Consider the following 14,969-nt stretch of genomic DNA (forward strand, 5'->3'; position numbering starts at 1 on the left):
GAACTTACCGAACATCCAAAACAATGCTGTTTTCTGAGGTAAATGCGCTCGTTGTGTGTGCGTAGCGGTGCGTAGCCTGCATGTGATTCTATTTTGGCCAGCTGGGAACTCGTGAAGAGCTTATAAAATGTGTAAAGTAGTCAAAACACCGGCGGGAATCCCTCCGTCACACACACAAATGATCTGCTGAGTGGAGACGCGTGTCTGATGCCTGTGATGAGAAAACTCGCGACTATGACAAGAAAAACCGACATGCGTGAGGATTCTGTCCTTTTTAGGGTCTCATCTTCCTGTTTTTAGTTCGGTTACATGTCTTTGGTCCGTGTTGCGTTCATATATCATTCGAACCACACCAGAGTTCGTTTGGAAGCGGACCGAGACCCATCTTTTCAGCGGTCTCGGCCCGCTTGTTTGGTGCGCACCAGGGTTCGGATGGCAGCGTTCACATATGTTCAAATGAACCGCACTATCCGAGCAATCGCACCAGGGTTCGTTTTAATCGAACCAAACATGACAAGTGTGAACGCACCCTAAGTCTAAGGTGTCCCCTGAATGTGTCTGTGAAGTTTCAGCTCAAAATACCCCATAGATTTTTTTAAATTCATTTTTTTAACTGCCTATTTTGGGGCATCATTATAAATGAGCTGATTCAGGGCTACTGGCCCTTTCATTCTCGTGCTCCACGCCCCGAGAGCTCGCGCTTGCCTTGAACAGTGCATAAAGTTTACACAGCTAAAATAACCTTCAAATGGATCTTTACATAGTGTTTGTCATGCATGCGGCATGCATGCGTCGGATTATGTGAGTATTGTATAATGTTATATTGTTTACATTTGATTCTGAATGAATTTGAGTCTGTGCTCCGTGGCTAACGGCTAATGCTACACTGTTGGAGAGATTTATAAAGAATGAAGTTGTGTTTATGAATTATACAGACTACAAGTGTTTAAAAATAAAAATAACGACAGTCTTGTCTCTGTGAATACAGTAATAAACGATGGTAACTTTAACCACATTTAACAGTACATTAGCAACATGCTAACGAAACATTTAGAAAGACAATTTACAAATATCACTAAAAATATGATATCATGAATTATGTCAGTTATTATTGCTCCATCTGCCATTTTTCGCTATTGTTCTTGCTTGCTTACCTAGTCTGTTGATTCACCTGTGCAGATCCAGACGTTACTGGCTGCCCTTGTCTAATGCCTTTCATAATGTTGGGAACATGGGCTGGCATATGCAAATATTGGGGCGTACACCCCGACTGTTACGTAACAGTGTGTTATATGTTGAGATTCGCCTGTTCTTCGGAGGTCTTTTAAACAAATGAGATTTATATAAGAAGGAGGAAACAATGGTGTTTGAGACTCACTGTATGTCATTTCCATGTACTGAACTCTTGTTATTTGACTATGCCAAGATAAATTCAATTTTTCATTCGAGGGCACCTTTAACAAGAATTTTTACATAAAAAAAACATCCTAATTAAGAAGTAATGCCTAACTTAGAAGTAATAGGCTATTTTCTATCCTGTTTTTAAACCTCTCTTTTACCCCCTTTCCACCAGCACGAACCGGGTGCTAGTTCAGAGCTAGTGCTAGTGCCAGTTCGGAGTTGGTTCAACTGACGAGCCTTCAAAGAACCGGTTTGCCTTTCCACAGGCTAGAGAGCAGCACAGAGCCAGGATTTACGTAACTGGTGAAATTCAGCCATACATATTTGAACCAGAGTCTGATCCCAAATCAGAAGACAACGAACCTACACCTTAAATACAAAGGATACTCCAGTCTGTAACAGTGTGGTAATTAATCATCTTTATTTATAATTATTCCTTATGTATTTTTGTGGGGTAGTGTTGTATTTTATCATATTATATTACAAAATTTAACAAAGATGCAACAGATAGGCATTCATCTCAATAAATAGTTGAAACATTTGCCAACTGTGAAACATTTATGTGTATTACATATGCTTTATAAGCAAAATGGAACTTCGTTAAAAAATAAAGTTCATCCATGCTTTTTTGATGTTAGGATCACAAGAAAGGCAATGCAAAGAATGTGTTTCTCCACAACTAGGCACTTCAAAACGTCTTGTAATCCTCAGAGGAATCTAAATTGTTTTGTTGCTGGAGTAATCTTGTGTTTGCATTGCTGTCATATTTACTACTACATGATATGCGTGAATCATCGGGTGGAGCTTAAGAGGCAAAGATGTAGAAGTAGGTGTTGATCTTTTTCTGCAGACGTGGTCTTTCGTAGCACTATGATGTCATACTGAGACAAAATTCAAAGTCATTTTAGGAGCTTTGTTCTGAAACTTACAGGATTTTTTTTATAATAAAATGACCTCTTATGTCAAAAGATCAAGGAAAATTTGATTTCTCAATAACCACTTTAATTTCTTTCAAAAAAAAAAAAAAATCTTACTGACAAAAACACACACACACGAAAACACACACACACACTCTCAAATGTTTGGAGTCAGAAAATATATCACGGTTTCCACAAAAAAAAAATTGGTCTGCTGGAATTGAAAGTCTATTATGTAACTGTAAGCCTGAAAGGAGTTTTAGTTTCCAAGATACAGATGTAGCTCCTTAATTTAAAAAGTGTTTTAACTGAGGATCCCTTGAACAGGATGTATTAGATTGATACTAGGTTTAATCTGTGTCCAGGAAACACTCATCACTGTTTAAGTGTAGAGCTGGTAAAGTGAATGTCGTGGTGTTTGACTACAGTGCTCGCCCTTAATGTTTGAGCTCTGATCGTTGCAGGTCTGGGATCAGGGCGCGGAGTGAGTAAATATTTACCACAGCGCAGTGGGACTCTTTCCGGAAGGTTCCCGGCACTTGCAGGGAATTAAGCAGCTTCTGAACAGAGGGAACACCCTGCTGTTAAACACAGGAGAGACCTTGGGCACGGACGTTCACACGTGCTGTGGGGCTTTGCAACAAGGAATATGACATATAACATAGGTTTCCTTTGTAAACACTGAAAACAACGGATTAGCTCACAATGGAAATGTTTGGGGCCTTTTTTATATGAATGTGTGCAGTACCACAAAGGGGAAAAATGTGATATGACTTCAATATTGCAATCATGATTTTCCAATTGAAATCATAAAGGTCACAAACTAGAAGCGGGAGATGCAAGGAGGCTGATAAATGAATTAAAAGGGTGGGAGAGGTAGAATTCAAAGCAAAAACAAAGAATTCATTCTTCAAACCTTTCCTGCCCTCTTCTTTTGAAATAGCATGGGCATGTAATACACAGGGACAAAATGGTACTAAAAAAGCTATATATAATAAATATATATATATATATATATTATATATATATAAATATAAATAATTAATAACTGAATTTTTTCCATTCATACATACATATATATATATATATATATATATATATATATATATATATATATATATATATATATATATATATATATATATATATATATATATATATGGGTTTAACAGAAAGCCTGTGGTCTTGATGTCTGCAGCTGTAGAAGAACATAATGTAAAAAAAATGTTGCAATCATGTCGTGACAACCTGTCTGTACAAGTTTAAGATTTTCCATTGCATACAAACACAAACATACATCCTGAGTGTCCCAGAGTGACTTCAACATGGAGAACTCCAACATGTCCTGACTTTCAGGAAGCAACAACATAAAAGGGACCACAGCACTATATTACTCGTCAAGAACACCTATGAATAAATATATGCCCAGCACTTCAAAACTCAGAATGGTGGTGACTAATTGATGAAGCATGTTACTGTCTTTAGGACTGTAGAAATCCTCAGTAATAACATGAACAGCCTCTAGGCCAGCATGTTGTCACTGAATGAAGACACATCACCTTAAAACAAGTACTCAAAATACATGCCGTTCTTGGTTGTGCTCTGAGTCAGGTTACTTTGTGTCACACTCACACACACACACACACACACACACACACACACACACACACACACACACACACACACACACTCATGTTTGTTTTTGTGAAATGTGAGGACATTCCATAGACGTAATGGTTTTTATACTGTACAAACCGTATTTACTATCCCCCTACACTACCCCTAACCCTAAACCTAACAGGAAACATTTTTACTTTCTCAAAAAAACTCATTCTGTATGATTTATAAGCCTTTTGAAAAGTGGGGACATGGGGAATGTCCTCATAAGTCACCTCTTTTTGTAATACGCATGTCATACCCATGTCATTATACACATTTGTGTCCTGATATGTCACAAAAACATGCACTGAATAAGGGGGACAAAGTCATGCAAACACAAACATGAACACTTGATTTTCTCTTCTTAGAAAACATGAAGATATGCCAGTGGGAATTAATTCCATGGAAAACAAGTACACAGTTCAGTGGTAGTGCTTGTGGGTGTGATTGGGTAAACCAGATCAAGACATGGATCAAGAAGCTTTAAGGTGAAGTGTTTGCTTTCCACACTATTAGCAGCACCAAATACAACTGCAAAAATAACTACTGTTTTCACACTGGTTTCCCAAACACTCTGCCTGACTGCCAATTAACAAACTTGTAGCCCTGCCCTAAACTCACACCAGTGGCTGAGACAAACAGAGCAATAATCCAGATTACATTTAAAGCTACCATCATACTCTCAAATCCTCTCAAAAATCAGATGTGTATCCAAAGTGACCAATTGCTGGAGATTGCTGCCCAGCCCTCATGCGGATGAACGCGTCATGAGAGGATATTGTTGCGAGGTGATGTAAATGTTTTTGATTAAAGATTACAAGGGTACATGAATTTAAAAAAAAAAGGTTCTCTGATAAATCTTTTAGATTAAAGACTACAATATTTCATTAAAAATTGTTTCATAGTGACTTAAAAGTAATAAACAGTCCTCAGTGTAGCCTATATGAAGAATAAGCTATGCAGTTGCCCTACACAAAATAAAATAACATAAAACATACATGTCTAAAACTTTGGAGTCTCTACTCTCTAAACATTATTTAATTTCAAAGTGAAGCTGAGTCTTTGAACTGGCTCTGGATTGCTATCTAGCCAGTCTAGTACTTCCAATTCCCTTTCTCACCTCTCATGTTGTGCCTGGTGTGTTTCTCTGGTCTTCCATATGGCAGCCAGAGAGAGCTGCTGCTGTTGCATCACTCAACTCTGTATGAGAGGCCCTGGCACAGCATCAAAGACCTGCTCTTATGTTAAACACCACTGTAGTATCCAGGTCTGTGATACCCACCTGCCAGTGCTCCAAAAACCACAGTAAAGGGCGCACACACAGGTCTGGAATCAGTGGAAAAGAATTCCGAGACATAGTAAATCAGAGTGCATCATTTCATATGATGCACTCTGGCCTCAAGGGTCTCTTTTGATTTTTTTTTGGTTTGTTTTTTTTAAAGGGGTATTTCTCAGGTTAATCTATAATGAATTTGAAAATGCAATTTTAGGGCGACCTCCAATGCTTCGCTTTATGACAGTTTAAAATACTTTCCAGCTCTGGTTATAGCACACAATAAATCACCTCTTGTGAATGTCCAAATAAATTTTTTTTTTTTTTTTTTTAAAAGGCTCAAAATCTGTGCTGTTTAAGTTATATATTAACAGAAAAAAATCTCACATAGGACCATATGTCAGCATAAGACTGAAAATGAAAAACAAAGCTGTCATCAACCCAGACATAAAATCAAGATCTGCCCGCAGACATCACTTCTGATGCTGAATGAGACAGCATCTCTGCGTCTGACTCGAACAGCCACATCACTCACCCTGCAGACAGACATCTGGTTGGTCGTCAGGGTCCCTGTCTTGTCTGAGCAGATAACGGAGGTGCATCCCAGCGTCTCCACCGAGGGCAGCGAACGAACAATGGCGTTTTTCTTGGCCATGCGACGGGTGCCCAGCGCCAGGCAGGTGGTGATGACAGCTGGAAGACCCTCCGGGATAGCAGCCACTGCCAAGGCCACGGCAATCTTAAAGTAGTAGATGGCACCTCGGATCCACGAGCCGCCGTGGACCGGGTCGGCGAAATGGCCGATGTTAATGACCCAGACGGCGATGCAGACGAGAGAGATGACCTTCGAGAGCTGCTGGCCGAACTCATCCAGCTTCTGCTGCAGCGGGGTTTTCTCCTGCTCAGTTGCCGCCATCTGGTTACGGATCTTACCGATTTCAGTGGAAACGCCGGTGGAGATGACAACGCCAATGGCCCGACCCGCAGCGATGTTTGTGCCCTTTTGGAAAACATGAGAAAATGCATATATGAGCACATATACACCTAAATGAAACAAAGCCACCCAAAAGACCTTTCAAATCTAAATTTACACTTTTGCAGACTTGGAAACAACAACAGCAGCATCAGAAGTTCCTCAGTCTCATATAATTTTACGAAACGTAGCTTGGAAAAATCATTGACTTGTGTGGAGTTAGCTATAATGTCATTAGAGACATTTTCCTCTAATAGGAAACTACATCTTTCATTACATCGATGTGTTGGAAAATGCATAAAGCTGGACTATAAAAGCACATGCACCATGTACAGTTTATTTTAAATGACTAAAGAAGAAACCAGGGAGACTTTATTATCTCTGACGTTATACTATCACCCACTAGGCTATCACAACGTCACCTGAGGTGTTCCCTATCCTCACATGATGTTAACGCAGTCTAAGTGGATTGAGGGCGGACAAATGCATGCCTACTTAGAGCATCTGAATGACCGCAAATGAATGCAGACAGGAAAAGTATGTTTAGACTGAGTGCACAAACAGAATGCTTAAGTCTTATTATATCCTACAGTCTAATGACATCCTGCAGCCAAGAGAGACAAAGAAAAAAGAAAAACAAAAAGAAAAAGCAATAGTTTTGTAAAAATGCTATGAGGTGGGTGAGTATAAAATATTAAGTAGCATATTGTTATATGCAAATATACTGTTCCCCAAAGTTCCCATCCCAAAACAGGAAGTGAAGTGCTTACAGAAAACAGCATGTTCTTTTTGTCTTGATTGACAGCTCGAGGATCTGGCACAGGATCAGTGTGTTTGATAACAGACACAGATTCACCTAAAAAAAAAAAAAAACACACAGGAAGTTTTAAATAAAGCAATACTGGACAGGGAAACGCAATGCTGTTCATCTCAGATGTCCACAGTACCTGTGAGAATGGACTGGTCCACTCTTAGAGTTGTGGATTTGATTGATGTGATCCTGATATCTGCTGGCACTTTATCCCCAACTACAAAACAAAATGGGTTAAGAGTTATTTCATCAAAAAGGCAGGCAAAGACACTACTACATTACTGATGAATGCAAGACAGGTCGAAAACAGTGTGTAGGACATATGCCTGTGGGGTCATAACTGCAATCATAAGCATGAAATAAGACAGGTCACTGCACAACCATTATTCAAGGCTGTTCTTGACCTCTTGTTTTCCAAGTAAACACTTAATTACAACAGATCGAAGCTGAACTACTAGGACCGAAAGCCTGAAGCAAAGCAAAAAAGTGACTGAAACAAAAAGAAAGAAAGAGAGAGCAAGACAGAGACACCACCTCGAGGACTAACTGCAGACACACTGGAACACCGTTCGATACCCAGTTGATGAGAGCACATAGAGGGATCAATATTTGGTTCATGCTTCTAATAAAAAAAAAGTGCAGCTAATACAAAAGAAAAAAAGGTGGGAAAAACCCAGCCAGTTGGATGAAACAGAATCAGTCAACATGTGTCGTTTTCCACTGGGTTTTGCGAGTCCTTTCAGCCATTTAGGCTTTGAGCAATATATATTTTGCAGTAGCTTGACTTAATGAACCTTTGCGCTTTCCTACCCGAGACATCAAGACAAAGTTTCATATATATTCATCACACAAGCTGTAGGGATCTGCTTGTGCGTTCACAGCTTAAACTAAGAATGACACTATAAGTTCAGCATACTGAAAATGTGCAAACACCACAAATGAGGTTCTTTTTCTGAAAACTGCGTTAAACAAATGCCTAGCCATTATGTGAGCTATGGCATGGCACATGCACAATTACATCTACATGGAATCTAAAACCATATAATTCCACAGATGTCCAACATTCTATATATCCCAACACTCTGGTACACTACAAGTTTAAACGTTTGGTGTCTGCGAAATATTTATGTTTTAAAGAAGATTTTATAAAAAATATTGTTACAATTCAATAATAATAATAAAAACAACAGCAGCCATTACTCTTGTCTTCCTTCTCACATGATCCTTCAGAAATCATTCTAATATGCTGAATTGGTGCTCAAGACACTTTTCATATTATCAATGTTGAAAAAAGTTGTTCTGCTTAATATTTTTGTGGAAACTGGGATGCTTTTTATTTTGTATCCCAGAATGTATTCCAGAACTTTCTTTAAAATAGAAGTTGTAACATTATAAGTATTTACTGTCATTTTTGATCAATTTAATGTGTCTTTGCTAAATAAAAGTATTCATATCTTTAAAAAATAAAATAAAAAGTTTTACTGACCCTATACTTTTGAACAGTAGTGTATATTCTTTTAAATAATTGAAAATAATATTCAAATAAATATGATTTTTAATAATTCTCTCCATCAATCTTTCCATGTTCAAAACCATTCCATAGAAACTATACTGTATAAAATAGTGTGCAGTTTCCATGTCTACCTATAACCCTGCAGCTGAGTGTCAGTGAACTTGTAAATTCTCATCCTCATGTCATGTAGCTCCTGGACCAGGACAGGCTGCAGGGGCACTTAACAAGCATTTTAATTTACATTCAATTAGAGACCCTTAGTGTGATAATTATACTCCATTTAAACCCTTAGGCTGAGCTAGAGGTGCCTAGGGGCAGCAAGGCATGCAAGAGAGCAGCCACACTTCCCATTAGTCTTTTACACACTATGAGACTGATAGTGGATGAGTGGCCCGGACAGTGTAGAAACTCTAAAAGAGGTTAAATGTCAGATTTTTCACAGGACGACAAAAAAAAAAAAAAAAAAAAAAGATTAGGGATATTCAACAGGCAGGCTTTTTGTTTCACTACACAACAAATCATTTGGTTAGAGTCATGTGATCTTGCATAATACTATAATATACAGTAAAACATCCCTCTTTTTTTCCTATTTTGTTTTCTGCTCCAACCCTCTGGACACAATTTCTCAGCCGTACAGTCTCTCCCTCCCACGTCATAGGAATGGCTCACATCAGCCTGGGGGTCTTTGAGGAGGGAGACAACACCCCCATCAGGGGCTGCTCTGTGTAGGAGTGGGGACAGAGAGGGCACGGTGGGCGGGGAACTGTTTATGCTCCCAGAACGATGGACCTTTCTTTTCTCATTCTTGGATTTTATCGCTCCCTCTCTCCACCCTCAGTGGTGTCTCCCACCCACTCGGTCATACTGCAAATGGGTACTGAACCCATCTAAATGCTAATGCGGATGGCTTTTCGCCATACCAAGCCAGAACAATGCAAAGTGAGCTAAATATACACAGACATTATGACAGTAGATGGCAAGCATCTGATAGCAGGAAACAGGCCGCCACGGACATCGGGCATAAACCTGATTAAAACGGGTGACGCATACTTACTTGTAAATGTGGAACGGTGTAATAACAGAGGCTGGGGAGTTCAAGATGTTTGTGAATGCTGATTAAAGCAGTTCAAAAGCCTGTGGGTATGACTAAAAGATGATCGAGCTAAAGGGAATTCATTTTAAAACATAGTGGATGCTTCACTGTTACTCATCCCAAAGAGAGTGAAAGAACAACCGAGTTCTCTCCAAATCTCCAGCCTTTCTGTAAAGCCCTATTCTGGTTTCTCTGATTTTCTAATAGAGTGAGAATGTTATTTTTGTATCTCCGAAACAGCTGAGGGAAAGTTCCACTTCGGATATTGTGATTACTGCGACCATAACGCTGGCACAATGCTGGGCTGACTGGAAATTAAAAGTGTAAATAATCTATAAATATATATAGTACTCAAGCATGCAAAAAAAAAAACAAAAAAAAAAAAACGTCTGAATACTGTTTTCCGACCTCCAATTCTCTTGGTGGTGGTCCGCGGTTATGTGCCAATAGTTCCGATGGAACTGCCACTCACAAATGCGGAGTACAGGAAGGGCTTTGCAGAGAGAAGAGGGGAAAGGGTGTTGTGGGTCATATTTTTGGTTGCCATTTGTTTAGAATCTTTTTTTTTTTTTTTGCTGTAGTTACCAATTTATAGTTCTTAAAAGTGCCTTTTTCCAATGTGGAATTTTCATTCAACCTCTAGAGAAAGTGAAAGGGTTTTTAGGTAGGGGTTGTTTCATGTTTGTTTACACATGTTTGATAGTGCTTAGCAACAAGATTATGTCATCGGTGCAGTCGGGTTAGACAGAAATTGAGAAATATATCAGCAGATGCAGCTGACAACACCTCTATCCTGCCAGTGCTTCCCACTTACTGAACAGGACTTGTTAAAAGCTACCAATGAACTCAGCACAAGCAGATCAGAATGTGTGTGAACCTGTCTACACCTCGTTACTGGATTCTCATGACTATAAACCTGTGGATGGATCTTGAACCTCAGAGCCATCTCCCTTTCCCCCATTGCCCATTATAACGAAGTGCAGAAGATGCATAGAGTGCCAGCCATTTCCACCCTCACAGACCTCTGGAGTGGAAACACCTCTTCTCTTCTCCCCTTGGACCAATTCACCTTGTTTAATTTTTGTTCAGCTTGCAGGCTGGGAAGTGCTCAAGGCTTCAGGAAAAGGAAAATGCCAAAAATCTCACTCACAATTCAAAAATATCCATCAATCCGGCCATGGTGTTTAACTATATAGCAGCAAAAATGAAAAGAGTATGTTCAAAATGTTCTAGAGCAGGGACATTTTTGATGCCATGATCCCAAAATAGAATATTTTTCCTTGCGAAGGAAATATAAGGTGTTATTTATTTTTTCCAACAAAATAATAACAATAACAGTTGTTTCTTACATGAAAATCTGATTTGCTGTCCTTTACAGGATCAAACTTTTTGGCCACTTTTTTTTTTTGTTATTTCAGTTGTGCTTTGCTAGTTATCTCTGCCCATAGTTACATCTCATTGGTCCAAAATCATTTACATTAAATCCTGTATATTAAACATCAAATATGGTCAGATTGGGTGTGATTTTGTTGTTTTGTAGCACAATCTTGGCTTTCAGGAAGGACAGAAACTTGATGCTGGAAACATCTGGACTGACAGGGATGTCTAGTAGTTACTTTACTTGTCTGTCAGTTTGACCTTGACATGGGAGGGACTCTGGGGCTGGTTACCATGGTGACATGCCCAATAGGTGTCAAGAGGTGAAGCCTGACAGCGTGAGCAGAGAGGAGAATCTGGCCGCTGGAATGCGGGCTTGTCAAGGCATAAGACCAAACACTGCAACTGAACAAAGAGACGCTTGTTACCGCCGTGCTAAGACAGGTAATGAAACCCACATCTCATTCCCATCTCTTCAATTCCGCTCGTCTCTCTCTCTCTCTCTCTGCATCTCGCTGTGTTTATCGCTCCCTTACGCTCATCTGTCTTTCATGCTCTCTCGCACTCTCTGCCTCCCTCACACATTCTGTATCTTTCGGTACACTCATTCCCAATCACTCCCCCCCGCACCGGTCTCATCTTTGACTCTCTCACTTTTACTCCCATTCACAAGCAAACAAAGTGACGTAGCTGCATCCATGTTTCTGAATGAATGCGGCTGCTCTTGAATCTTGTGGTGTAACACGGGGATTATTAGTCCGAGTTTTCACTGTAATAGCGAAAAGCAAGTGATCACCCCCTCCTCGCTGTCGTCTCCTCTCCCCTCGTCAATTCTACTCCACACTGGGCTGATGCAGACTGGGGATCAATAGTAAGCAGGGTTTTAAAGAAGCAAACTGTTTTATTATTTTGAAGCCAAGACTAACAAATGTATATGTGTGTGTGTGATGCAGAGATATGTTAAAGCTATAACAGAATGACAAAAGGTCTATTTATACGTGTCAACACATACACTGGCAGGATCCCCAATTTAGAGTGGGCACATATGTATGTGTGAGGGAGTCACTGGCAAACCTGCAGACACGTGAAGGTGGAGAACGATGGGACTGACAGAATGGAAAAAAGGAAAGCTAAATATTCAACAAGAGGTAGGAGAGAGAGAAAGAAAGAAAGAGAGAGTACTATAGTCACTTTACAGCTTTGTACTATTAACAGAATAAGTACACACACACACACACACACACACAGATTTTTCCTGCATGTCTCTGCTTGGCACCCTCATACTCACAGGAAAGCCACTTACGTAATACAGTCTGGGATATTCCTGCTCTGCTTTCAAGTTTATGGCAAGGAGCCCAAACACACACACACAGAGAAATCCTGATGGGCTCTCGTTCAGGGCAAAGAGTTGCGGTGAAACGCATACAAACATACACTATACACTACAAGCCAATGGGAAGACTGAGGAAAACGACAGCCCGTGTTTGTGTGTTTTGGGTACAGCGAGAGGTGGTGATGACTGGAAGAAGAAGAAGAAGAAGAAGAAGAAGAAGAAGAGAAAAAAAAGCAGCGGGCCACCTCCACTGCGTATTATGTCAGACCACATGGGTAAATGGTTAGAATAAACATTCAAATGTCCACAGGACTCAAGCTGGGGGCTGCAGTGGAGTATGCGTATTGTTCCGCAAACATCATCTCTGCAGATTTGAGTCCTTCTCATTACACAAAGGAAGAGACTGAGAACAGATGGCGTTTTATCAAATGAAGAGAAAGGGAGAGAGAGAAAGGAGAGTAGGAAAAATCATGAGAGAGAATGGGAAAGAGTAGAAACAAGCCCAAACTTACCAGAAATCTCCACAATATCTCCAGGCACGATGTCTCGAGCTTTGATCCTCTGTACGGCCGTGCGGTTGATGCGGTACACTTTGCCCATCTCTGGCTCATACTCCTTCAGAGCCTCGATGGCATTCTCTGCATTTCGCTCCTGAGACCATACAACAAACCACAAAAATATCAGCAGGATACAAATGAAGCACATTATTGACAGCCCATATTTTATTGGTCTGATTAGGCTAAAACAACAGTAGCCTGCTCTTGATTTCATTGCCAGGTTTAAAAGAAATAAACAGTTATTCATCACACCTGCTGTCCAATGTGATAATGTACTGAGAGCAAGGCAAAAATGGTAATAAAAATATTATAATTTATTATATTTTAAAATTATTATTTTAAAAGAATATTTGCAAAAAAAAAAAAGATATATGAATTAAAAAAACACTCGGATGCCAGTTTTAATGCAAAATTCAGTATCGGGCAAAGTTTCGACAGATTGGCATTTTATTTCATAAGAATAATGTATATTTATAATGCAATGCTAATCAACACCGCCTTTAATCACAATACAAAATACTACAAAATATGTGTACCATGCTGGCAAAATGAGTTGGAATGCGCACAGGCTAATTTCGAGCTACAGGCAAAACAAGGAGGAAAAAAAAAAAAAAATTGATCGAATTTGAGGTCTTCACAAAAATTAGTTAATTAATCCCTCATCTAGTGATCACAATTTTTCAAATAGTAATTAAACATCTAAAAGTATCTTTATTTGTATGTTTTCTGAGAGGAGTACCTTTCCTTTGTCCATGAAAAATTATGTTTTTTTCTGCTTGCTTCACCAATTATGCTTCCCCTCAGTACAAGAGTCACCAATGAACCAATGAAATATGACAAATCGATCTTACTCAAGCTGACTGACAGATCCAAAGCGTGCGCACAAAAATGCCTCAGACAGCACGCGATCCTGATATATACACAAACAGAATTACAGTACTTCAAAATATTGAAGTAAAATATTTAAAAAAGGTTGAATATACATTTTTCCTATAGATATTTGGTTTTGATGAGGTGTGTGCGCAAAATTACGTGTTGTTAACAGAGATTTTAAGGCATGGTTGCTAGGTGATTATAACTCGATTTCTCTCAAAATTGACTTTGCTCACTCTATCGACTTCAGTCATTTGTTCTCCGATTCCAAAAAAAATCATACATTTTGAAGGTTTTGTAAAAGAGATTGTGAAAATAACAGTAACTCATTTTTGAAAATTTGCTCATTGCTACTCATTTTGCCAGTACAGGTCACATATATTTTCTGCCTTATTTTGTGATAAGAAGCCACATGGGATCACAGAAAGTTATTTCAATCACTCGACTGATGTTATGAGTTTGGAGCAAAAACATAGTTTTAAATGCACCTGTTACCAGGAGTAATTATGTTTTATGACTAATTTTTAAAAGTAAAGATCATTGGAATGTTTCAGTTTTTATCTTAAGAAAGGCATTTGATACAAAGCCAAAGAAGGTTAAGTGACAAGCTTGATCAAAATAATAATGGATTTGTGAATAGAAAGTCACCAGTAAATATAATTAAGACAAAAGAATAATAATTAGAGCCATATCCCGGCCGAAGAGCTGTGAATTTGTGCAAGGGAGTTTGGACCACAAAACAATAGAGACAACAGACTGAACGGATGCTTTAAAGATGTGATTTTATTTATATGCTAAAATTCTAACTGATGTTTATTCACAAGAGAAAATATTTCATAAAACTCTGAATTTTAGAGTCATCATCTTTATATTTGAAATAAAAGGTTGTGGCTTTAGCTGCACTGCATTTCTAGACAGCAACAAGGCCAATTTTATTTTTTTCCCCATAAAGACCTACAAATAAAGTTCTAATAACTCTAAGTTTTGTTCTTGATAACAATAATTCTGACTTGATGACAACAAACTGTCTGTTGTCACACTTACGCTTGCAGTGCAAAGGCTTCATAAACTGTATATATTTTATTTTGGATATGCCATTTCTTTTTCTTTCTTTTTTTTTCCAGAAGGTGGGGGGAGGCTAACAATGCAGTCCACTGCTGTGTCCTGCTTTTGTGGTATAAATGTAAAT

General features: G+C 38.9%; 1 protein-coding gene across 2 annotated transcripts in view; it reads right to left on the reverse strand.

The window, feature by feature from the left end:
• atp2a3 (ATPase sarcoplasmic/endoplasmic reticulum Ca2+ transporting 3) overlaps window positions 1–14,969 on the reverse strand; it is a 63,210-nt gene that overhangs the window by 24,153 nt on the left and 24,088 nt on the right. For both annotated transcript variants that reach the window (XM_067405583.1, XM_067405582.1), the window contains exons 5-8: window positions 12,863–13,001; window positions 7,171–7,251; window positions 6,994–7,079; window positions 5,786–6,250 (exon numbers count right to left, since the gene is read on the reverse strand). In XM_067405583.1, coding sequence (XP_067261684.1) covers window positions 5,786–6,250; window positions 6,994–7,079; window positions 7,171–7,251; window positions 12,863–13,001 — 771 coding nt within the window. The remainder of the gene's footprint in view (window positions 1–5,785; window positions 6,251–6,993; window positions 7,080–7,170; window positions 7,252–12,862; window positions 13,002–14,969) is intronic.

This window comes from Chanodichthys erythropterus, chromosome 13 (assembly GCF_024489055.1).
Source record: "Chanodichthys erythropterus isolate Z2021 chromosome 13, ASM2448905v1, whole genome shotgun sequence".
NCBI lineage: Eukaryota > Metazoa > Chordata > Actinopteri > Cypriniformes > Xenocyprididae > Chanodichthys > Chanodichthys erythropterus.